The sequence below is a fragment of the Myxocyprinus asiaticus genome, chromosome 38 (assembly GCF_019703515.2).
Source record: "Myxocyprinus asiaticus isolate MX2 ecotype Aquarium Trade chromosome 38, UBuf_Myxa_2, whole genome shotgun sequence".
Classification (NCBI taxonomy): domain Eukaryota; kingdom Metazoa; phylum Chordata; class Actinopteri; order Cypriniformes; family Catostomidae; genus Myxocyprinus; species Myxocyprinus asiaticus.
In genome coordinates this window covers 25,370,998-25,396,386 of record NC_059381.1, presented here as the reverse complement: position 1 = coordinate 25,396,386, position 25,389 = coordinate 25,370,998, and the positions used below count along the sequence as shown (strand labels likewise).

Here is a 25,389-nt window from a genome sequence, read left to right as displayed (position 1 = left end):
CCACGAGGACTTAGAGCGCATTGGGAATTGGGCATTCCAAATTGGGAAAAAAAAAAAAAGAACAACTGTGCTAAATTGGCAGTTTAAAGAAGTGGTCATTCCACCACATTTGTCTCATTTTGTACGATGACTGGTGACAAAAATTAGACTAGATTAGGTTTTGATGTTTGTAAAAAAAAAAATTTGATTTTCATATGAAATGAGCCAATAAGAAGGTCTTTTTCCTTCATTTACTGAAAAAACACAAATTTAGCTTATTCAAACCTGCCTTCAGAAATCACCCCAAACAAAATGAAACAAAATGTTGTATTAGGAAAATACATTAGCTGTGTACAATAAATGTAACAACATTAGACATAATTAAGCACAATAACTGTGGAAGCCCTAATTTTGATGCATTGCCGTTTGTGTAGTAGATGGCACGGTGAACAGCAGCGCCACTGCCTCCCAGTCGTCCTCCATTAACGACATCTCGTCCATGTCGACAGAGCAAACACTGGCCTCTGACACCGACAGCTCCTACATCGACACCCTCACGGGGGCGTTAGAGGAGTGACAGTGAGGCCTGGCTTCCACCTCCCCTGCTCTTCACACTTGCGTCACATCCCTCCCCCTCATCGGTGTGGGCCATGCTTTGGTCTTGAATGAAGAGAACTGTGGGTGCATGTTCATGTGGCTTCAAGTTTACACTCTTTATTCTTTACTCTCACTTTCCTTCTGTTCTTTCTTTTTAGCCTCACATATAAAAACGCGGATGTTTAATACTAGCTTTTAGAATGGCCTGTTATGGCTAAAGCTTGAATTATACACCAACAACTCAGTTTTGCCTTTTCAAAGGACCACATTTATCTATTTTACTTTTTAAAGGGAAAGTTCACCTACAAATGAAAATTCTGTCATAATTTACTCACCCTCATGTTGTCCCAAATTTGTAAGACTTGCTTTCTTCCTTGGAACACAAAAGAAGATTTTTGAAGAATGAAGTTCTTAGTTTCATTTTGGTCTGTTCCTTACACAAATGTATTATATGGCTTCAGAAAACTTGGAAAATAGTGCACACGTCATATGGACCATTTTATGGTGCTTTTGTGACCTATTTGAAATTTGAAAGCTCCCAGTCCCCATTCATTGTAATTGTGTGGAAAAGAGCGACCAGCTACATTCTTCAAAACATCTTTTGTGTTCCACAGATGAAAGAAAATCAAACAGGTTTGAAATGACATGAGGGGAACAAGATGGTGACAGAATTTTCATTTTTGGGTTAACTATCCCTTCAACTTTAACTCCATCTTTACCATTTTCTTTTAGAAGTTTTTTTAAACTACTTTTATGGATGGACAAATATGAATTAGGTTTATGTGTTAATGCATTCACGTTCAGTTGCCTTCATATGAACTAATATTAATTGAAATCTTTTGTGGAGTAACCTATTGCAGCAGCATGTGTAATAAGATCTAAGCCGTCATTTGTGTCTTCTCTTTCTCTGGCTGTACGATGCTGATTTTATTGCCTTTCATTTCATCACCTTAAAGAAGCACAGATATAAATTCTTGGACAAACTTTATAGCTAGTCAGCCCCTCTGGAACAAATCCCTGTTACAAGTATTGCTGCATGATATTAACAAAGCTACACTTACTCGAAAGAAAGACTACAATTTGTAACTACAGATCACTGAATTATGCCTGCACACACTTAGAATCAGAACAGTAGTGCCTGCCTCTGTACATAGTCACAGTACACCCATTTTCATAGAGAACCTAATAATGCGTTTCAGATTGTTAGGGTGTAGTCATGTGTGTGTATATATACGTACATGGATTTTGTGTAAATGTTCAGAATTACTTTCTTTGTGCTGTGGAAACACTTTTACAGCAGATATGCTATGAGTAAGCTTTAGCATATGTACTGTAAAAAAATATGTAGATGGAACTTGAAATTGCACATAGAGGTTTAAAAGTGAGCAGATTGCTTTTAAAATGAGCAAAAAAAAACAAAAAAAAAAACACTTGCATCTGGATCTGAAATGGCGGCGTGGATGCAATGTCCTAAAAAAGCTCCTACTCAATGTCATTCCAAAAGTAATAAATCACCGCTGGCAAGTTCATGGCGTATCTCGTAAGATTGTATGTATAATTGCATGAGCTAATGCAACCCATTGCCTTTTTAATCTCCTTTAAACTTGAAAAGCCCATAAGAATGTTTTACGAAGAAAATATATTGTTTCTTTCTTTTTTTAATTAGACTTGTCAGCAGGTTTTTATTTCTTCGTTTTCCTTTACTGAAACACTGAATGATTTTCAAGTACATTTCATTTTATTACACTCCCGCTTGTGTAGTTTTCTTTGTATGTGTCTATCCACCTTGGTTACTGTGTTTGCAAATGTACATTTCAGTGATATACTGTGGCAAACCATGGTGCATCAAGTCAACAACATAAAGAGCTTCTTTGGACTGTGGGAATCTTTAACAGTGGTATTTATGATGGTGATCAATCAGTGTCATCGACCTTCAAGCCCCCCCATTATAGTCCAGTTTTCAGTTTGTCTAGTGTCATTTTAAAAGTTGCCTGTTGATACATCCGACTATATTGTGACGTTATGTATCCTGTACACTAAATGTATTGTTATGCATGGAAACACAAGCCCTATTCATCCCATATAGTCCTCAAAATCCTCAGAAACCTATGGCATCCTCTGGTTATGGAAGAGACCAATGAATTGAAAGCCAGGAGGACAATGTGAGTGTGCTTTAAAGCTTGTGTGCCTCCAGGCTCTTCTGATGGACTGCATCAGGCAGATTGGAAGGAGGATGAACTCGGCATCACCATCATTTTCATGCCTTAAACTTCTCACTATCACCACTTAAAGCTTGGCCTGAAGAGCACAAAACAATTGATGGTAATGGACCTACAATCCAGTTTTGGTTCTTTCTTAGCAAGCATCTCCATTGTACAAGAGTTTTCTATAGAGCTTGAAAGAAAGTCAAATTTCTTGGTATCCTTGAGTATAGCTTGTGAGATCTCATTTGGTGCAATAGTACATAGTGTTCATATCATTTTCATTTCAGAGCCTCATGCACATTAATTGTTGTTTCGAACATAGTGATGGACATCTGCGTTGTTAAAACTCAAGCTAACGAAAAAAGCTGGCTCACTTTCTCAAGGGCTTACTTTCAGTTCTTTAGGTGTCTGTTTCCCTTGGGGGAGAAGGTGTATGTGAACAACAATGTGTGTTTGTCAATGACAATCTATCACTAAAGGGTGGAATCGGAAATTACTTTAATAGATCACTTTTTAGGTCTTCATTTACTCTCCACTATTCTTAAGAAAACAGTTCTCATGATCATTAATCAAAAACCCAGTCAAATACTGTAAAAGGTATAGATATCTAACTCTGTGCTAGTAATATCTGTTAAGCTTTCACGTGTTTTGTATTGTCGTGTTACATTAGTACCCTGTCAGTGGGCTATGATGGGAGCAACCATTCTTGTTTTTAAATCACAAACCTGTCTGAAACATGTAAAACCTAAAATAAGATCCTCTACAATAATATAGAGAGATTATTTTTTTCTGTGTGAAAGGAAAAAAATTTAATCAAGCATCTGTTACGACTGGCCAAATAAAATGCTCAAATAAAAAAACACTGTTGATTTCTTATGTTTTATTGTGGTACAAATACAATTAATCTATGAATGGTATGTTTTTGTACAGGGAATGACTGTTTTGTGGATTGAAACTTTACAGTGACCTCCAGCCAATGCAGTTTATCTGTTCCAATCATTCCAAGGGTCTACTTTTCTTAAATGGCATCCATGCTTACAAGAGATCATGAAACTTGATCCAACTTTTGGGCCATTCCATTGTCTTTTATCATTTAAGTGGCATAAATATGCCTTTTAGTTGAAAATTACTTCACATTGAACATGCTGATCCATACAGTCTTTCAGGCAACTTAACTACACTTGAAAGTGGGGCAATATTTTCCCTCAGGAATGCATCCTCATTTGTACAGGACTGAGACAGATGCAGTTGACTGTTTTGACAGTGTTATTACTCTAAAACATGGAAAACTTTCATATGCTGCTGTTGTTGGTTTTACTGCACATCATGTGAATATTTCAAAAACTCTGAACAATGCGATTAATTTTTCGAGCCTCTGCGTTCAGCTCACCAAATGTTTTAAAGAACTGCTCCATTTCCTGTTGCAGAGTGGCATTGCGCCGGTCAGCGTCAGCTTGTGCTTGTTCTACATTTCGCATTTTGATCTCTGCCACGCTAACCCAGCGACGTTGCTGCTCCAGAGTTGATCGCAGACCTGCAACCTCCCCCTGGAGTGCCTTGTTTTTCTGCTCCAGCCTAAAGACAGAAGAGAATAGAAGAGGGTCAAAAAATAAAATATATATATATATTTTTTTCCTGGTGAAATAAATTATGAAAACCAAAATATGAAATGCCATGATTTAATATTTACCAAGTTATCCATTATTTTATAGAGAGGGGTCAAAATGACAATTTACAGGTAGAGCCACACTGAGAACCCCAATTATCTTGGATTTAACCATAAACAGCCTTGTATATGAAGATACCAAAAGGAAAGTTAGTTCTGAACCAGAAAGTAAAAGGATATTAAGAAATCTTTAATACTTCTGGAGTTATAGGCACACCAACTTGGGAAAAATGACACAAAAAAAGTGTATGCATACCCATAAATTAATGTGATGACAGCAGATTTGGGGGATTTCTCCTTACAAAATTAGCATATCAGGTATTGGGACTACTTATAAGAGTTATCCTACCTGTTGATTTTTGCCTCGTACTCAGCCTTTTGCCTTGCCATCTGTTGCCGAAGCCCTGCAACGAGACAATGTATAGCATGGGAGGCAGGAATGCCAAGGGGTTCTTGGGGGGCATTTGGCAAAAAGACCTCACTGCTGCCAGTGCTTAAAGGTGCATCAGTGGGAGCAGAAGAGGAAGCAGGGGAGTTAGGGTGAGGGTCTTCCTCACCAGAGTCCATTCTGAAAGAGTGGAAGCAAACAGGAGAACCATGGCAAGGACTTCCAGCTCCACCTCTTCTACTGCCTCCATCTAAAGGCACTATCTCACAGGAGGACCAAGAGCTGCTAATGTCTGCCATACTGGTAGTACCACCTTTTGCCTCCACAGTACCACTGCCTGACTCCCTGTCCTCCATACATCCCTCCCTCTGCTGCTCAGTACCAATGTTGTCATAGACTGAAAGGGTACTGTCCTGGACTTCACTGCTGCCTCCACTCTCCCCAAGGGCTCTCTCTTGCCCCCAGTTGGGCTCCCCCATATCAGGCCAGCTCTTTGACTGGACAAAAGTTTCAACTCCAGTTTCTTGCACTCTGGGCATTGAAGAGCAGGCAGGTAATGGGGTGATGGGTGTTGGCACATGTCTTATATGGAGAGATTCTTGTGCTGAGCCTTGTTGACTGTGGTTGTCATAAATCAGAGCAGAGCTGGTTGGTGAAGAGTCCACTTGAAGCTGTCGCTCCGTCACTGATAAATGATGGGCATCACAAGGGCTTTGAAAAGACTCTGTCCCCCCTGTCATGAAAGGCATAGATAGTTTTTGTGGACCACCTACACTCTGATCTGGAAGTGGGGCATGATATTCACTTAACAGTGACTCCCTAGAGTGGGCAGTTGGTTCACCGTGCACCCATTCCACGAGGTTACTGTGTCTGTTTATGGGGTGAATGGCTGATAAAGAGGCTTCAGGAGGGCTGTAGTTCTCTCTGGAGAAAAGCAAACTGTGCTCTCGGATCAGTTCGGACATCAAATGTTGCACAACTGCTGCCCCTAGTAGAAGAGAGAAATGTAATTCCATGGTGCACCTCACAAGTATATAATATCTTTAGATCTATCTAAATATCAGTCAAGCCAAGACTTTTAATTTGCTTTGCTTTTTTTCCCTAAGACCCCATGTACAGAGACCTAAATATTGCTCACCTCCAATGATACTTTCTGGGTCCTCTGCTTTGGGCCGGAGGATATTTGGCCCAAAAACAGTTGCCAAGTTCTCGATGCTCATCTTGTTAATGTTGGAGTATGACTGGACATCATTTAAAAATCTGGAAAAGAGGTGTGTCATTGTTAATTCATCTGAAGTGCTTTAAAGCACCCAATGCCAATAACTAGGTATATAAAACCAAGTCCCCTAAATATTTGGATGAAAATATAAGTTTAGCTTTACTGGCAGATGTATTTCAGCAGGTTGACATTTGCCACAGGAAGCTCATGAAGGAGAATCCTCAACTCCTGCAAGCCCTGAAGTCAGACAAGGATAAGACAAACATTCTTGTCAATCTTTAGAAACTCTGGTTAGCTGATTAGGATACTGTGCACTACATTGCTGTGCACATTGATCAGATCCAAACATTGTATGCTCAAGTAATTTCTAAGTGAATGAGCAAGTTAATCATACCTGCTCTCTGTCTGATGGGATCCTTTTGCCACACACAAGAAACTCCTCATAACAAGAAAATGGCACCAGGGGCTCAGGCAGCTCCCTGAGGTATAGCTTCAGTAGAGAAGCCACTGTGTGGACATCTGTGCTGCTGAGAGAACAAACATGGATTCACTGTGACTAAATTTACTAAGAAATTGGGCTTTTGCAGCATCGGACAGACACAGTTCTGAGCACAGTAAGTTAACGGTTTCCTGTAGCATTTCCACTTGAGCAAGGTTTGGTACGGTACAATTACAAATCGCTCACCTCATAGATTTCTCGGCACAATTAGTTAAAACCAATCAGAATCAAGAACCATGCTGGTGGAGTGGCTGTAGTGACATGGTGACTTACGATTGGTCATTTGCTCAGCCAGTACATTCTAATCCTGATTTCACAGCACCAATTTGGAGAAAGAAACAGTAACCGTGCCAACTAGCCCTGATCAGTTTGGAATGACATGGTTCCACAACGAGAACCGTTCGACCCGGTGGTGGACAAATGGTTATAGAAGCATTTATACAGGTAAATTTGCATATTTCATTTGTTTTTATTACTCTATTTAAAATATTACAGTTTAAACATGGCCTTACATACTGAATAATTGAATCCTTAATTTATTCAATGAGCACATGAATAGTATTACACTGTTACTAGATAATATTTGCCATATGAACTGTACATTTACTGTAATGCTAGAAGAGGATTGGCTTCCACTGCTGACTCCGGTTCCTTCCAACGTCCTCCTTCCTCCACTACCTTAACATATTATGGAGTTTTAAAAATCTTATGCAGTATTTTTCCTAACCACAGTTGCCTTTGGCTTGCTCACTGGCAGCTTTAAGACATTAAGGCATGATTTTCTGTAAAGCTGCTTTGAAACAATATGCTTTGTGAAAAGTGTTATTCAAAAAAATTAAATACAGACTTCATTCATTGTCTTAGTCCATCAGTCCTTGTCAAGCTGCTGTAACACCTGAATTTCCCTACTGAGATCAATGCTACGTCACTTATATAATCTGATTGTGCTTGGAAGAGATAAAATCTTGCTCTGTTAAGTAAGTTATGTCCATTATGCTTATTTAAAAGGTAACTCTCCAATACCTCATTTCCATTACAATCAATCTTTTACCTGTCAAAGGTTGGTTTCTCCCCAGCATCAAAAGCTTCCTGCAGCTCTTTAACCAGCGTGGCCTGGCCGGGCTGCCTGAAGAGTCCCACCTCCGTAAGCCCATGCTCTCGGATGAAATCTACACACTGCTCCACCACCAGAGGAGCCATGTGTTCCCCATACCTCCTCTCATATAGGACAGTCTCCTCCAACCTCTGACCAAACACACCTGTAATAGAAACAGGGAGGTGAAACATAGAGCTGTCCATGACAAACCTTGTTTATCCACTTCCTTCAAGGGACAGTTCGCCCAAAAATTCAAATGTATTATTTACTCATGTTGTTTGAATTTTGTATGACTTCTTTTTTTCCGTGGAACGTGAAAGATGTTAGGCAGTATGCTATAGTAGTTTAAGTCACTGTTCACTTCCATTGCATGTTTTCCATAAAATGAAAGTGAATGGTGACTGAGGCTGTCATTCTGTCTGGCATCTCCTTTTGTGTTAAAGATAGGAAAGACATACGGGTTTGGAACAAAATGAGGGTAAGTACGATGACAGAATTTCATTTTTGGCTCAGTGTAGAGATTGTTTCCATTTATCAAAGCAACTACACTGACTGTAAGTCCTTTTAAGATGAATGCATGGTGCTGGTGCACTGCACCAAAATCTACCTCTGTGTAAGACTGCGTGTGCCTCCCTCTGCCTAACATAGTTGTAATACTCACGTCTTCTGAAGCTCAGCACTCTTTTTATCTTCCTGTAAGCAGAGTGGGAGAGATAGCTTCCAGTGCGCTGGATAGTCTGCTTGTTTTCCGGCATCTTTTCTCGTCTGTCTCTTTAAGCGTGTTTTTATCCTCCGTCTTCCTTTTTTGGGGCATACACACATCAACTATCCCGTCCCCCACCCTGATTCTGTCTTTTCCAAAACTGTGATGTTTTCAGTCTTGGTAGCGATCCTGAAATTGGCAGCAAACTAATGTCCTCATTGAACTCCTGATCACGTTTTGCAAACTCTTGTTTGGTCTAGAACTGGATGTTCCTTTCCCTTCTCTCTTCCTCCTCCCTTTTTCTCTCTCTCCTGTCTGCAGGTAAGGTGATAAGGCTCAGTGTACTGAAGGGAAGCTCACTCCTGCTGATGTGCGACACTAAATCTCCAGCTCAGATATACATGCTTATCGGATATATCAGCATTCCAATTCAGATGACAGTCTTCATCCAGAAAGAGGAGGCATTGTTCATGTGCACACCCCTACAAATTAGACCACATTTCTGTGCACATTCTCCTTCAATTAAAATGCAGAGAAGTTGCATATTCAACAGGCCTGTTTCAAATAAAAATCAAATCCATTCAAAGTCAAAAGGTAGAGGCTCATGTTCTTTGAGATTTCTCTAATAACACAACATGTGTTCACTTTGATATCCACAATCCTGGTAAAAAGCAAGATGTCCCATATCAATAGGCGTCCTTAGTGACGGGTTTTGGACGTGCTTCCTCTTTCCAGTGCTTCTTGCAGGCAGCTCACCAAGTGCTCACCCAAGCTGGTTCTTTTCATTTAAAGAAGAACCCAACAGTGCAGTAAGAAGTGGATGTTCCCTGTCACACTGCCTTTTGAAGTGGGTGGCTGAGTTATATGCGATTGCTGACAGTGGCATCAACACAGACATGTCTGTGTTCGCCTGCTAGGGGAGGTTATGTTTGTCTGGACTTAATTGTCTAAAGTTTCCAGTGACGTGAGTCAACGCCTCCTTGGTTTACTGTCAAATTAAGTCCACCTCCCTAACTGTATGTGGCTCAGTTTTAGGATTTTCTCCTCCCTATATGCCTAAACATTTCAAAATATGTCTCTTTCACTCTGTCCCACTCTCTACCTCTCACTGTGTCTCTTATTTAATCCTGTTGACTGTCTTTTGAAAGCATTATCTCTCCTGTTTTTTATTATCTTTCTTTGCTTATCGTGTTCTGTCCCTCTTTTCCCACCTCTCTCCTGTACCAGAATACTCCACTGCAGACGTATTGGAACATGGCCAAGGTGGCTCCAACACCTTTTGTTTCCCCCCTTCTCTGCCCCTTACCATGAATCATTAACACCACAGTATACAGTTTGACTAAAAATAAATGAGCTAGAACCTTCTGCCTTTTACCCTCTCTCTTTTCTCGCTTACTTTCTCTCTGTCTTTCTCTCTGTCCCCCTGCACCTCACATGGCTTGCGCCTAATAATTTTCCATTAGACACAACGGAGCACTCCTCTCAACCCTTTTTATACATCTGTGCTCGCTAACTTGGCCCCTGATGAGAATCCCAATCTAAAACAGTTCCTCAGACAATGGCCTAGCGTTTTGAGAACAATGAGGGCATCTGAATGTAAATGTGGTTGCGTGTTATCTGAAAGGGGCATCTCTCACCTTTTAGGAGCCCAAGACTGTGAGGAATTATGTTTGAGAGGTAATGCAGGGAATTCATTAAACTCTCCTGGGAAATAAGCAGCAAAATGGATGCTGCAGCTCAAATTTGCATGTATTTACATCGACAGACCCAATTATTTTCTGATGGCACTGAAAACTTTTGTAGAATAATGCCTTATTGATCAGATCAGGTTTGATCAACAGCATTAAATGGAATAGTCAACCAAAATATATATTCTGTCATTATTTACTTATGACTTTCCATATGAATAACTGACTTTCTTCCTTTGAACACAAAGGTAAACTCTTAAAAAGTATTAAAAAGGTGTATTTGTCACAGTCCTGTCTCTCTGTCAGTCTGGGCTTTGGTCTGACAGGACTGTGGAATGTCTGTCTTTGTGTGAGCCTGCGGTCTCTGTTTTATTCCCTGTCTGTTGTGTTTAATGTCTGGAGGATGGTGCCTGGGTCCTGCCTTCCTGTTTTGTTCGATTCCGGTCTGTGTCGGGACCCGGACATTCATACTCCTTGTCTGTCTGTTATTGACGTGGGTGCATTGTGCTTGTGTCATCTTTGCTGCATGCACTCGCGTCAATAATCTATGTCAGTCTTTGTGTCTGTCTCTCATGTCCGCGGGTTGCGCTCGCTTTAAGCCGCATGCCCAAGTCACGAGCTGTCTTCATGTTTGTGCTGAGCTTCGGTCACTTCGGTAAGGTGTCGAGTGTGTGTGTGGCCGAACTCTCACACAAATGTCTTCTTGTGAGAACACATGGCTTTATTATTCTTTCTGTATCGCCACATGCTTCTCTGTCTCACGTCACACCCCACCTCCTTGTTTGCCTGTTATTGTTTCATTAGTCTCACCTGCCCTAAATTAACCCCCTTGACTTCTCTCCCTAATTTAGTCTCCTCATGTTTGCTGTCCAGTGCCTGGTTGTCTTGTTACATTGTGTTCTAATCAGTCCTTTGTATGTTTTTCTGCGTTCTATTCATCCCATTCACCTTCCTTGTTCCAGTGTGGTCCGGTTGGTCCTGTTCCCCGTTTTCCCTCTGCCCGATTCCCTGGATTACTTTTGTCCCCTTCGGGGTTGTTTATGTTTTCCCCCTCGTGGGAGTTTGATTTAATAAAGTTGTATTTTACTTTTTTATTTTTTTGGAGCTTAAAAATGTTGGCACCCATTCACTTGCATTGTATGGCCTAAAAGAGCTGAGAAATTCTTCTAAAAAATGTAATTTGTGGTCTGCTGAAGAAATAAAGTCATTCACATCTGGGATAGCACAAGGGTGAGTAAATGATGAGAGAATTTTCATTTTTGGGTGAACTATCCCTTTAAGAAATTAGTAATTGTTGATAACATCTACATCTAATTGGTTCTTGTGATATGATGTCATGAATTTTGGTAATGAGATGTGATAAGAACCAATGAGGGTTGATGTTATCAATTTGAAAATGATGTTGGTTGACATACGCTTGGTTCTGTTCATCACACAAAGTGATTGTATAGCTTCAGAAGACTTGGAATATAGTGCATGAGTCAAATCGATTACGTTTACTGTGGTTTTATGGTGGGGTTTATTTCCCTTTTCGAGCTTGACAGACTATAGTCACTTTTCACTTTAATTATATGGCAAATAAACCTTTTTTGTGCTCCATGGAAGAAAGAAAATCATACCGGTTAGGAGCAACATTAGGGTTAATAAATAATGACAACACGTTCATTTTTAGGTGAACTATTCCTTTAAAGTAGATATGTTGTGGCTCTGTATCCTGCACAACCAAAGCCACTTTATTGTATGGAATCAGATGTGATGGGGGTTGACGGCTCTCTTGAGAAAGTGAGGTGCACTATAACATCATTATAACCAGGCACACTACCAATACGGACATATGGCCACCATCCACAACCTGTCATACGCTCACTCCAGTGTACACTGGATGTATTAGAAGAAGCAGAGAGGGACAAGGCTTCAAATTTTCAGAGGTGGCCTGAGCCACTAAAGAGTTAACGAGAAGGAACTATATCCAGAAAATACTGTTTATCTCTGAGGGGTTTATTTCCAGTACACAGCAAGAAGATTAGAATGCTTGAACTCTAAATGACACTGAGGTGGCAATGCTGAAAAACACCAACCTTCACAGTTCAGTTTGTGTTTTTCCAGCAAAAATCTTAAGGAGAATTCTCTACATTCGCTGTTTTGAATGACATCAGTTCCAGAGGCATGTGTTTTTCTGTGTTTTGAGAAATTTGCGCCATCGCAGACAAAGCGAAGTCTGTAAAGAGGCTAGTCATTAGAGTATATAATGCATGGCCCATGATTTGAAAATGACTGGAGTATTTGTGTATTGTGTGTGTGGGTTGTTTTGACTATGGCTGAAGCCCTGAAGACTGATTGGATCTGCTGTTGTGTTAAAATAAAAAGTGTTATATTATGACAATAACTTGCGCAAGCCTGGATTTTCCAGAGACCACTGAGTGTAGGAACATGCTTAGTCAGATATTCAGGCCATAAACTAATGAATGTGTTTAGTTTTGTATGTACCTGTAAAAGGTATCCAGATGCCCTTGTTTAGGCTCTTCAGCCACTCCTCTCCCTGACCACAGCTGTTTGATAGGAAGAAATATGAGCCAGGACTAACCAGCACATCCCTGTTTCCTCCTAATTGAGAGAAAAATATATGGAAAGAAAGGTCGTTAGCATGTTTATCCCACATTGTCTGAACTCTTCAGTCATTTTTTAGAGACTCTTGATGTAAAATCCTAAACAAATTGACCTGTGTATTTACCTTTGCTGTACCATAATCTACCCTTGGTTTTTAATATATTGTGTTATTAGCATGTTGCTTCCTTGAGCATTTTCTCTCAATCTTGATTGTTTGTAGCCTTTTGTGATGGTTGTGCATGAGTCCTTGGTTTATTCTGGGCAGTGAATTTGTCCACTGACTTAACAGAAGCCTTCAGGTACTGTACATTTATTGGTTTACTTGCATGTTCTGCATTTGAGTTCTCCCCTACAGTGGCTCAATGATGTTGATCCAGCATTGCCACTCAGGATAATTGAAGAACATGGCATGGAACAAAACACATACAACCCTGACATTTTGTTTGTTATAACATCTTTTGTAATCCGGTCAAAAATTACCAACCCACTAAGATTGTTAGGAAATATCTCATCCTGCATATATTCTCCCATGATATTGCATTAGATATTTTTGTCAACTTATTTTTCCTTATCTTTTTTTTTTTTTTTTTTTTTTTAACCGGATTACAAAAGGTGTTAAAACAAACAAACTGTCAGGGTTGTATGTGTTTTGTTCCATGCCATGTTTGTTCTTGTCATGTGATCTTGTCATGTGGTCCCCTGGTCATGTGATTTCATGTTTCCCCCCCATGTTCATGTGTCTTGTTTTCATTGGTTCACTGTCTTATTATTAGTTCAGTCATGTGATTGGTTGTTTTGTTTACTTGTTACCCATGTCTGTGTATTTAAGCCCTCATGTTTGCCATTTTCTCTTGTCAGGTATTGTGAATGTAACATTGTAGGATTGTTCATGTCATGTCAAGTTTAGTCAAGTCAAGTTACGTCAAGTTCATGTTTTTGTATTTTGTTCACGTTTGGAGTTACGGGTTTTGGATTTCATGATTGATAATAAACTGCACTTGGGTTCATCACACATCATCTTCTTCGTCTGCCTGTCATTGCCAGCACACGCTATACAAACACAACACAAGGGTTAAGTATCAGTCAGGGCCAGTACTAGGATGTGATCTTTGGTGGGGCAATTGTGGGGGGGGGGGGGTGGAGTGTCCTTAATAGTTTCGCTGTCAGTCAGGCAGGGGGCATCAGAAGTGTAGGGGGGGCCTTGAGGCAAATCTACCCAGCCATGGTATCAACTACTGCTCACTCTATTGTAATAGTTGTGTTTGAGTTCTTCAATTGTTCTGAGTGGCAAAGCTGGATCAACATCATTGAGCCAATGTAGGGGAGAACTCAAATGCAGATCATGCAAGTAAACCAATAAATGTACAGTACCTGAAGGCTTCTGTTAAGTCAGTGGACAGATTATATATATATATATTAATAGAAAGATTCAATGAACTCCCTGAATAAAAATAATAATAATAATAATAATAATAATAATTATGTAATAAATTAATACCAACTTGCTTGAACTAAACAAAATAAGTGTTATTTTAAAGCTTAGGATCTGGACTTTACAATGCTTATAGCTGATCCTACTAAATCTTAAATAATGCTGTTTAATTTGCTGACAGATTAGAACTGTTTTGTTCTCATAATATGCTCATTTGTTATCGCAACAATTATATTCAGCGTTGGTAAAAACATAAAGCCATATATCTTTGTTACTCAATTACTATAATGCAATGAGCAAATTTGTTTCACTCAGAGGCCACACTGCAGTGAGGTTTAGTGTATGAAATTCCCACTGATATGCATACTGTAAATATAATAAACAGGAGTATGTTTTTGTCACATTTTTACTTATTACTTCTGAAACATACATATAACATAGACAATGGCATATCGTAACATACAGCAGACTATCCCGATTCAAACGAGCCCAAACACAACATAATATGATGAGTAGATGTTGAAATATTCCTCAAAGAGTGTACATGGAAAAACGATGTACAAAAAAAAGGGTGCTCAACTCCACATATGTGCTCATCTAAATGATTGGGATGCTCCTGAACATGAAATATTTCTGTATTTTGTAGTCTAATCCATTCACTTTCCAATGGCCATTCACTTTTGACCGGCAACACCACAGGTGTAACAATATGAAATAAAACCAATAAAATGTTATGTAAATTATTTAAAATAAAATAGGGTGTTCAGATGCCCTGTGTGAACAAATTCATGGAATTTTATTCCAACTGGATGAAATAAACAACAGTTTTAAGAGAAAAAAGAAAAATGTTAATCTGTCAGTTTTGAGTAGAACACAATATATTAAGATCTAAGGTAACTTTGTCTTGTGGAATGTCTGATAAAATATCTGTTTTGCAGCTTCTCCGGGGAAATAAAAAAAAAAAAAATGTATGTATGTTGTGAGCACAACTGTATTTTTTTCCTTCACGTCAATACAAGCAGTGTAGATTATCATTGTTCAGAAGCACGTGAATGGACATGTACTTCCACCCTAATCCAGACCTTTTCCATCCTGTCACAATCTTACAGACACATGAAGGGCTTTTCCTTTCTGGACATGACATCAAGTCTTAAAGGCATAGTTTAAAGGTGTAAATTCTGTCATAATTTGCTCACCCTCAAGACACTCCAAACCCATATAACTTTATTTCTAATGTGGAACAGAAAAGAAAAATATATATATTTCTCAATACAATGGCAGTTTATTTAAATTTCAGGTTGTTTCTCAACCAAAACCTATTGTATGCCTTTAGAGGGCTTACAATATAGCATAATTACATTTATGATACTTTTGGGTCCTTTTCTAAGCTATAAAGTAAGTCTTTATCCACTGGCATTGTATTAAGATGGACTGGGATATTCATTAAATTATTTCCTTAAGTGTTCCAAAGGGTTGGAACAACATGCAGGTGAGTAAATTGTGATAGATTTTTCATTTTTGGGGGAACTTTTCCTTTAATCTGGGTCCATGCCTGTATTACTGCACACACATATTTGTCTCATGAGTGCAGTCATGCTGAGGAGGACAGTATTCCTTTTTAGTGTGTGAAAAATCTTTATCAGTCTTTAATGGTCACTGTGTCCTTCAAGTCCGTCAGTGAGCAAAATGTAAGTCAGCCTGAGACGAATCAGACGACCATTTCTTATCCTTAAGCACCACAAGTTCAGCAAGGGAAACGGAGAGCATCGATTTTCATAATTTAATTAAAAACTCTTGCCATTTTTTCCTTCATACATTTCTCAGAGACAGTATTAATCATTGGATGGGTCTCAGTCACAATTAAAGTATGCCCCAGATTCCACTCACATTTCCCCATATAGAGTGTAGTAATTAATTCCAAAGAGGATACTTTCTGTAACAAGAGAGCTATAAAATTCCAGCTAAGTGGTTTATCAATACCATGTGCTTGCCAAGGGTGGTCTTTGCAATAATGATATTAAAAGGAGAGCACTGAAATTCCATGAAAGGTCATTTCACAGATTCAGAGCAGGGACTGCCACAATGGGAGCCAATGCTGATCTTGCATTTAACATGTGTGAGTACCTCGTAATCCTACAGCACTAATGACTTCTCTTTTACTCTCTCATGCCTAGACCAGTGTCTCTGACTGTCATTGATAAGGAAGCAAGCAGGACTTTCCAAAGATACCAGCAAGGAATTTGAGCTGTTGACTGGATGGAATGCTGTGTGTAATAAATACTGGCAGGTGTGTTGTAGATATGATGTTTTGATAACTCTTTGATAAATCACTTTTCCTTCTGAATTGGTTTAGTAATAATATTCTCATTGATAGCCAGTTGGTCACTGATGACCAGTTATGTTCAGAATTTTCCCAAAAGTATCATTCTAAGGCCACTCCAAAAGAGTTCCAAATATCGTAAATGCCATTACTATTGGTAATAAGATTATTTTAAAAGCAGAGCAAACTCTGTGTGATCCAATGTCTTTGAGTTTAATGAAGTTCAAATATCCCAAAAAAATTAAATTTTTTTTTTTTTACTTTTGTTTTTTACTTTTTGTGACAAAGATGAGATGATGAAACACCTTTTTTGAGGGGGTAAATGTGTTGAGCAAATAGCCTCTCAGAAAAAAATGGTATCTGACATATGTATTAATGTTTTTGATATGATTTTGTATTATAAGAACAAAAACTCTTATACATTGTCCATTTGTATATTATTTTTGTATAAGTTTTCATTTATATGTGTATATTTTTTGGCAAGAATCCACTCCTCCCACTCTATATGGTTGTTTTTAATTCTTATGTTACATATTTTTTGTGCATTAATAACAAACAAACAAAATCTAACAAAAGTCAATGAATACTGTTGATATATTGCAAAGTCTTCCTAGCATGTCAGTCCACTGACAGCCATCTTTGGAACGCTCTCGGGAGGCTATTTCCAGTCATGACAGTGCAGCTCCTATCTACTTGAATGGAGAAAGACCAAAATCTCAAAAAGGGTTGGTCGAGATTACGATCAAAGAACATATTTCAAATCAGCAATAAAATCTGACAATACTGCAATCATAAATTGTGATCCTTTACGTAAAAACCCCCACAATTTTCCCGGCTTGTATAGCCAATGTGCATGCGCGTTCTTGAGTTGATTGACAGGTGATGTCTGTATCTAAAAGGTGATTGGCTCTTTTAACTGTACAGCGGAACTTCCTTTCTACATCCGTTGACCGTTGGAGATGAGATGGCTGGTGGACTTCAGGGCACCCACTTTTTGTGTGGGTGCCTTGTGCTGGTGAGGCTAACATTCTGCATAACATCTCATTTTGAGTTCCACGGAAGAAAGTCATACAGGTTTGGAACAACATGGTGAATAAATTATTTTGGTTGTCATTTTTGGGTGAACGATCTCTTTTAAAGTCATTGTTCTAGATTTAATAAATCCCTTTTCTTCTTTATTTTACATCTCTCCGCAAATTCAGGCTTATTTGGAGTTTGTCCCAAAAAAAATCGCAATATGTTACTCCGCTTACATGTCTCACCGAAGTCTTTTCAAGCTCATTATTTTGAGTGCCCCTCCCACAAATAACACCAAACCTGCCATATGCCATGATGTTTCTCAGCTTTAATGCATTCATAAGTGACATCTCGGTCAAAACAGCATGGAGTCCGTCCTTCAATTGTAGCTACCCTTCTTGAAATCATCGTTTGACCCACAAACTCCTATAAAACATCTAATCTAAGTCAAGCTGCCGATTTTGAGCGCTGCTCAATGTGTTAATTTTGATGATTGACAACTCTCCACCCAACAAGTAGGTCATGTCTTACCCTTTTCCATATCTTACCTACTGGTGAATGATTTGTTTATAAATCATATAAATTTTATTGTGGTTTCTCACAATTTCAATAATAAGTACCATAAGAATAAAACAAAAATAAGGTTTTATAGTTTTCTAATGGCATTGTATTTATTTTTTTGCCATCTATATGGTGTACAGCAATACTGCAATACTGACAAAATAAAAGTTTTTTAAAACTTTACAATCTCAGATTAACTGAATAAGATCATCAGTATCTGTTGAGATATAGAGAGCCTGAAGGACTCACGCTGGTAGGAAGCAGTGAACCACTCACTCACCTTTCTGTGCAGCGCTGTTGTACTTCCAAGACTTGAAGCAGGTTAGTCCCATCCTGCAGGTGGATGTTTCCTTGGATGCCTCATCTGAGCTCAGATCCTCTGTGGGCGTGCATCATCAGGGCTGGGGCTGGGGCTCCTGCTGCTGCTGCTAATCAGCTGGCGATGACCCTGAGCTTAGGCTCCCCAGCACTGCCATGGCCTGGCCCAAAGCCCCATCTGTCTCTCTACTCCTATCTCCCTCCTTATCCATCTCATCAATACAGCCCCAGCACTATCCCGTTGGCAGCCGCTTTACTGGGCGAGACGGGAGGGCGGGGCGTGGACCCTCTGCGGCAGACTATTCCAGACATGCATGGATACGCGCACACACATTCGCAAAGGCAAAGTCTGGCCTCAGCATCCCTCCAGCAGTTGTAATTACTTCAGTACAGTATACCGTCTCAGGCAGACAGGGCCAATTTCCCTAATGCATCCAACACACCCCTCTACCGCAGACTAGCCCAGCATTCGGTTTAATGGCCATCGACGTGATCGGCCCTCACCCTCACACAATGACTCAAAGAGGTTGTAAAGACATGAGCGGGTGGCCAGCATGTTAAACTTTTGAACTGTCCTCCATTAGGCTGAGAGGAGCTGCTCTCTCTTTCCATCTCTCTCCTATCTGTCCTCTCTCTCTCTGCAAGCCAGATTTATGATTCCTAGCCTGGCAGGTTCTCAAGCATATATTGATCCTGATGAAAGAGGCTCACTTCATTTGGCAAGAGGAATAGACTTTACACATCCCATCAAATCTAGGAGCCATAGATACTGATGTGGCCCCTGACTTGTCATGAATTTCCAGGCACTCATAATACACAGTACAGACCCCAGCTCTGCATCTTTCTTATAAATATAAACATTTTACAGAATTGGAGGAAAAATGGAGCTCTTTGTTATATTTGTTTGCCAGCCATGGAGTTACATTTCCTTTTAAAATATTTAATGCTCTGTTGATGTAGATAAGAGCTTTCTTTCAAAACCCAATGAGCTGCCTTGCTGTTGACTCTCCGTCCATTCATCCATCCATCCAATATGTCTATCTGTCCATCCATTCATCCATCCAATCAATGTCTATCTTTCTGTCCATCCGTCCATCCATCCATCCATCCATCCATCCATCCAATGTGTCTGTCTGTCCATCCATCTAATATGTCTATCTGTCTGTCCATCCATCCATCTAATATGTCTATCTGTTTGTCCATCCATCCATCCAATATGTATATCTGTCTGTCCGTCCGTCCGTCCATCCATCCAATATGTATAGCTGTCTGTCCGTCCGTCCATCCATCCATCCATCCAAAATGTCTATCTGTCTATCCATACATCCAACTTTTAATGTTAGCATGTAGCTAAGCTAACAGTGAGACACTCTAATAAGCATTAAAAACACACACACAATAGACCTTTTGCACACTCTAGGTTTTGGAAAGTGTAAGTAAATGTTTGCAGGGTAAACTTTGACAGCAGTGAATGGGAGATCACAGCAAATATTATTTTCTCTTACCCATTTGCTCCAAGACCAAAAGACAAAATCCACTACTACGTTTTAATGACTTTCAAGAAGAGGAAATAAATAGAGAGTGGTGGATTAAGATGGAGAAGATGCCAAATTGACTGTAGTTTTTGCTGTGGTAATTCGTTTTTTTAAACTAATTCCAGGGTAATATAACACAAAGCATAATGTTATACATTTACACTCAATATTTAAAAAATGTATAATATAAAAATAAATGTGAGATTTAAGTTGCCCCCCCCCCCAAACATTTTATCAAAACAAGCAAGTACAACCCCCCCAATATTTATACCATGATCAATGGAAACATGTAAATGCTTCACGCTGCAACCCCCCAATATTCAAGCCAAATCTATGCCATTGTTTGTGAAGGATACATGCAATACTGCCTTAAGATTTGTGCAAAAAAGTTATCTTAAAAGCAGTGAAACACGGTTTTACAATGTATAAGACACCCTATGCCTTTGGGTATCATACATTATGTCGCAGCTAACTAATAATACCAATTGACATTTTAAAAACACGTACACGCATGTTCCTTGCAATTCATTTTGTTTCGTCGGGGTACACGGTTATGCTGTGTTCCATTCAAGTTGGATGTGGGATATTCCTACTTGATATCTCCGACCATAAATGCATTCCATTCCCGATATTCGGAACTGCAACTCTCCCGTTTATGGCAAGCCGAGTTCACTTTTATTCATTCGCAGGATATGAATTGTTGATTTCAACAATTAAATTTTCACTAGTTAGAATGCTAATTCTTGATATCAAGAATGTAATTTTAACTAGTGGAAATGCCAATTGTTGATATCAATGATTACATTTCCACTAGTAAAAATGTGAATTCTTGATATCAAAAATTACGTCATCACTCGCAGAAATCACATTCTTGATATCAAAAATGGGATTTCAACTAGTAAAAACCATAATTTTTGATATCTATAATTGAATTTTCACTAGTAAAGTTTCTCACCGGTATGTCATTCACTCTTATTCAAAACACAATTATTGATATCAAAAATTAGTTTCTTACTAGTTGAAAGTTACATTTCTCATATCAACAATTCTTTTCTAACTAGTAAAAATAAGAATTTTTGATATCAAGAATGTCATTTCTACTAGTGGAAATGCCAATTTTTTATATCAACAATTGAATTCCAACTAGTAAAAATGCTCATTTTTTTATATCAGATATTCAGTTTTCACTAGTGACAATTTTAATTCTTGATATCTGTAACTGAATTCTTATATGTAAAAAAGGAATTGTTACATGTTGAAATGTAATTTTTACTAGTTAAAATGGTCATTTCAGATATCATACATTCCTTTTTAGATATGTGCATAATAATAAGGAGTGCTTACAAGTTCCTTATGAATATTTAAAAAAGAAAGGTATGGAACCTCGAAAGGGATACGCAAGCGGAAAAGAGAACCACTAATTCATCTCCACGATCCGTTTCCTCTGTCGTTTATAAACCACATTTTTATTTTTCATATCAACACCATAAGGTGTATATTATTTTTATATTTAATAACACTGTATGATTTTGTAATATGTATCAAGGTACGTCCATCTGCAGAGCCGCAGAGCCACAGCAGTCTCAGGAGCAATGCAGTGTTAGCGCCATCTATAGTTTGGAGCATAATTTCTAACGTTTGTTTGCTTTTTTAGATTACAAATGTGCTGTTTTTACATCGATTTTGATTTGATTACTATCTAAAACATTTAATGGTAGCCTTTTCAACACTTTTCAATAAGGTTCCATGTGTTAACATTAGTTAATGCAGTAGGTTTCATGAATTGACAAAGAACATTTTTTTAACAGCATTTATTAATCTCTGTTAATGTTAATGGATAAACCTTTGTTCTTTGTTAATTTATATTTTATGAACTAATGTTAACATTTACAACTTCTAATTCTTCTTCTAATTAAAAATATATTAGTAAGTGTTGAAATTAACATTAACCAAGATTAACAAATGCTGTTACAGTATTGCTCATTGTTTTTCAAGTTAACAAATGTTAACAAATGAAACTTTATTGTACGGTGTTACCCATTTGACTATATTAGGCCTATATGTGATCATTTGATTTCTTTCCTGTTCAAAGATTTCTATAAAGTTACAAAGAGTACTTAAAAAAAGACAAAGAATGGGCATTTAATGTCATATGTATTTAATAAAATCAAATTCAAAATAAACACTCAATTACAAAGCCTAACAAAACATGTACATTGCAAAATAAATTAAAAAACAATTACAAGATAAGAAACTTAAATAATAATAAATTAAACTAAAATAATTATTTAAACAACAAAAGCTTGAGTGATTCAAAACCAAATCATTTTTTAAAAATACAATCGAACTGTTTCCAGAATAATATTCGTTATGAAATACATCTATACAGATCCAGTAGTTAGCTTATAAATGCTTAGCTTAATAAAGTAATTGTTTACCAAAAATGCTAGATTTAATAAAACTTTACATAGACAACAACATACCGTCCTCTCCGGCATGATTGTTCTGTCATTAGCTCCGCCCGTAACATCAGTCTGGAGACTGCGGGCCTGAAACTGCTGTGACTTAAGGCCGATTTATACTTCTGTGTCAAACCACGGCTCTGTGGTTCAGCTGATGGATACTATTGTGTCTAATGTATCTGTGTGCTCTTGATAAATGTATGAAAACGTGTTCCATCACCTTGCATAAAATCGTAGACTAAATTAATGTTTGGGTATTAGGATGAACAAGGACGATTAGATATAAAAATCTAACAAACTTGTGTGCCTGTGTGTGTAAAGAAGCCGTAAATATAATGGTTTTCACGTTTTACTTTTTACTTAACCTTTGAGAAAATACATTGGCTAAATCTTTTTATTTTTTATTTTTATTATTATTTTATGCACTTTAGTTTAAAATGAAATGCACTAATTTAACAGCCGGGACCTCGTTTCCCAATAACGGCATGCACATCAACAGGTTAAGGTAAAAATGATAATTTAGTCATACATATATATATATATATATATGTATATATTGCTTATATTTAAGATTTACACATTTCAATTTCAGAACAATAATTGTGTGATCTTTAGCTAATATTAAACAACTTAAATTTATTCAAGTTTTATTGATTTAATACTGTTAAAGATTGCTAACTATAATTTGATTAAATTTTGTTATTAAATAAAAATGTGTAATTATAATACATATAATACTTTCCATAAAAATAACTGAGAATTTTCTTAGCAGGTAAGAAGACTTTTTCCTTGGGCAGACAGCAGCAGATGTGGGAGGCGTTTAGCGCAGGGAGTGATTTTTTTTTTTTTTTTTTACACTGGTTTCTCATGTCAGAAAAAGCATGAAAGAGCAATGTCACTTTTAAACGCTCATTTAAAACCATCAAACTACAGCTAAGTCTAATTATTCGGACAAAAGGCATCGACTGTAACTCCGTCAGCACGCAGGACTGCACAACGACCCTTATTTATGTATAATGAGCAGTATATTGCAGTTCGAATGAATAAAATTTACACCTGCTCCTTCTGTACTCCCTTGATCCCATTCGCCATTACATTTATTAAAACACCATGAAAACAAATGTATTATAAAATCATATAATTTATTCAGTATAAAAATAATATATTATAGATATGAGACTAAATTCCCAGTCAGCATATGATGTGGCTTGCGATCTCTTACGCGTCGTCCATTAGAGACAACACCTCGCAACAGCACCAGTTTTGTGCCCAGCAACAAGATTTTTCGTTCAGTACAATATATAATTAAAATTGAGCCAAATATGCAGAGCAGTATGAACTGTTATTCTGGCTAAAATGATTAAAGCAGTAGAAGACGGTGTGGGTTGGCCAATCAGATGAAAGGGGCGTTGCAGTGCACATATGCAAATCTAATATTGTTTTTATTTTATTTTTTTAACAATGGACAAAAAATAAAATTTTTAATTAATTCTCATTTTCCGTTTCTGAAGCATAAAAATAAAACTTAATTATCCACATGGAATGTCTCCCTCCATTTTTTAACCTGCTACTATTGGCTCCAAAAGTGGATTCATGGAAAACCAGGTCTCATTAATATTCATAAAGTCATTACCATAGCTATTCTTACCTGTTAAAATTGTATTTCTAGATATCGATAATATTGTTTTTACTTATTAAAATCACATTTAAGATATCAGTAATTCTATTTTCATTAGTTTCAAAGGCTATTTTAGATATCAAGGCAATAATTGTTACAAGTAGAGCTCCCTTTACTGATATCAATAATTACATTGTTACTAGTAAAATGTTAATTCTTGATATCAACAATTGAATTACAACTAGTGAAAATGGTGAATTTTATATCAGTAATTGAATTTCAACATGTTACATTTGGTATTTCTGATATCTGGAAGTGGATTTCAGATATCAATAATTTGGAGTGTAATTAATGATATCTAACAAGACTTTCTTACTAGTAACAATTACATTACAGATATCAGAAATTAAAATTGTCACTAGTGAAAACCGAATTACTGATATAAAAAATGAGCATTTTTATTCGTTGGAATTCAATTGTTGATATAAAAATATTGGCATTTCCACTAGTAGAATTTACATTCTTGATATCAAAAATTCAATTTTTACTAGTAAGAAAAGAATTGTTGATATGTGAAATTGGACTTTCAACTAGTAAGAAACTAATTTTTGATATCAATAATTGCGTTTTGAATAAGATGACATATCGGTGTGAAACTTTACTAGTGAAAATTCAATTATAGATATAAAAAATTATTGTTTTTACTAGTTGAAATCCCATTTTTGATGTCAAGAATGTGATTTCTGCGAGTGATGACATCATTTATTTATATCAAGAATTCACATTTTTACTAGTGGAAATGTAATTATTGATATCAAAAATTGGCATTTCCACTAGTAGAAAATATATTCCTGATATCAAGAATTAGAATTTTAACTAGTGAAAATTTAATTGTTGATAAACAATTCATATCCTGCCAATGAATAAAAGCTAAAACGGCTTGCCATACCCGTTAGCTTAGCAGGGGTTTGACTCTCATTAGAGATGTCTCCTAGGAACCCAACTGATAAACAATGCTGCAGTGCTAGCATTTGTGCATCAGGTGTACGATTATCAAAAGAGATTATAATGTTTTATATACCTGTTTCTGCAGGTGTTTGTTAAACAAGCTTTAATATCATGTAATGTGGAAATGAACTCATTTATCGATATTACTTAATAAAGTGAATGTTTATCACTTTGTATATCTCCCTGAGTTTTGACATGTTTGTGTGAAATCAAGCCCCTGCATCTCGGCGAAATCGGAGTTGAGAATTTTTGCACGAGCCTACAAATTGTAATTCTGACTTCAAGATGCATTCCATTGCACTTTTCCTAGGAGGAAGTTGTAAAATCCGACTTTCCGAGTTGAATGGAACGCAGCACTACTTTTCAAAACTTGATCCGGCACTGAATTCTCCAGCAGCCTCATTTACACTTAGAAAACTCCTGATGTTGCTATAACAATGCAAAAAGCACTTACCAATTTACTTGAAGTGAA

At 37.5% G+C, this 25,389-nt stretch overlaps 2 protein-coding genes across 11 annotated transcripts in view; one reads left to right on the top strand and one right to left on the bottom strand.

The window, feature by feature from the left end:
- Positions 1 to 3,642, top strand: part of mapk9 (mitogen-activated protein kinase 9) — a 23,095-nt gene extending 19,453 nt beyond the window's left edge. For 3 of the 5 annotated variants that reach the window (XM_051677262.1, XM_051677259.1, XM_051677260.1), the window contains one exon: positions 414 to 3,642. In XM_051677262.1, the coding sequence (XP_051533222.1) occupies positions 414 to 556 (143 nt within the window). In that variant the 3' untranslated portion in view covers positions 557 to 3,642. The remainder of the gene's footprint in view (positions 1 to 413) is intronic. The other 2 variants (XM_051677263.1, XM_051677261.1) reach the window with 1 other exon arrangement.
- LOC127428708 (rho GTPase-activating protein 24-like) lies at positions 3,642 to 25,389 on the bottom strand. Of its 6 annotated transcripts, none has more exons than XM_051677258.1 (8): positions 25,372 to 25,389; positions 12,527 to 12,643; positions 7,604 to 7,811; positions 6,448 to 6,580; positions 6,217 to 6,290; positions 5,973 to 6,094; positions 4,796 to 5,822; positions 3,642 to 4,355 (listed from the first exon to the last, which is right to left on the bottom strand). In XM_051677258.1, the coding sequence occupies exons 3-8, from the start codon at positions 7,750 to 7,752 to the stop codon at positions 4,118 to 4,120; spliced, it is 1,743 nt and encodes a 580-aa protein (XP_051533218.1). In that variant the 5' UTR covers positions 7,753 to 7,811; positions 12,527 to 12,643; positions 25,372 to 25,389; the 3' UTR covers positions 3,642 to 4,117. The 6 variants fall into 6 exon arrangements, with proteins under 6 accessions (XP_051533218.1, XP_051533213.1, XP_051533217.1 ...); XM_051677253.1 differs by lacking the exon at positions 25,372 to 25,389 and adding an exon at positions 18,257 to 19,936; XM_051677257.1 differs by lacking the exon at positions 25,372 to 25,389 and having other exon boundaries at positions 4,796 to 4,850; positions 5,004 to 5,822; positions 12,527 to 12,862.

What these genes read in the sequence shown, in the direction of transcription:
- LOC127428708 (XM_051677252.1), bottom strand. Translation starts at nt 12,698, where the DNA reads ATGTGGGATAAACATGCTAACGACCTTTCTTTCCATATATTTTTCTCT. An exon ending in CATCTGGATACCTTTTACAG is followed by an intron (nt 7,812 to 12,526) that starts GTACATACAAAA and finishes TTTCTATTACAG; the next exon opens with GTGTGTTTGGTCAGAGGTTG. An exon ending in CTGCTGAAATACATCTGCCA is followed by an intron (nt 6,095 to 6,216) that starts GTAAAGCTAAAC and finishes CCTCTTTTCCAG; the next exon opens with ATTTTTAAATGATGTCCAGT.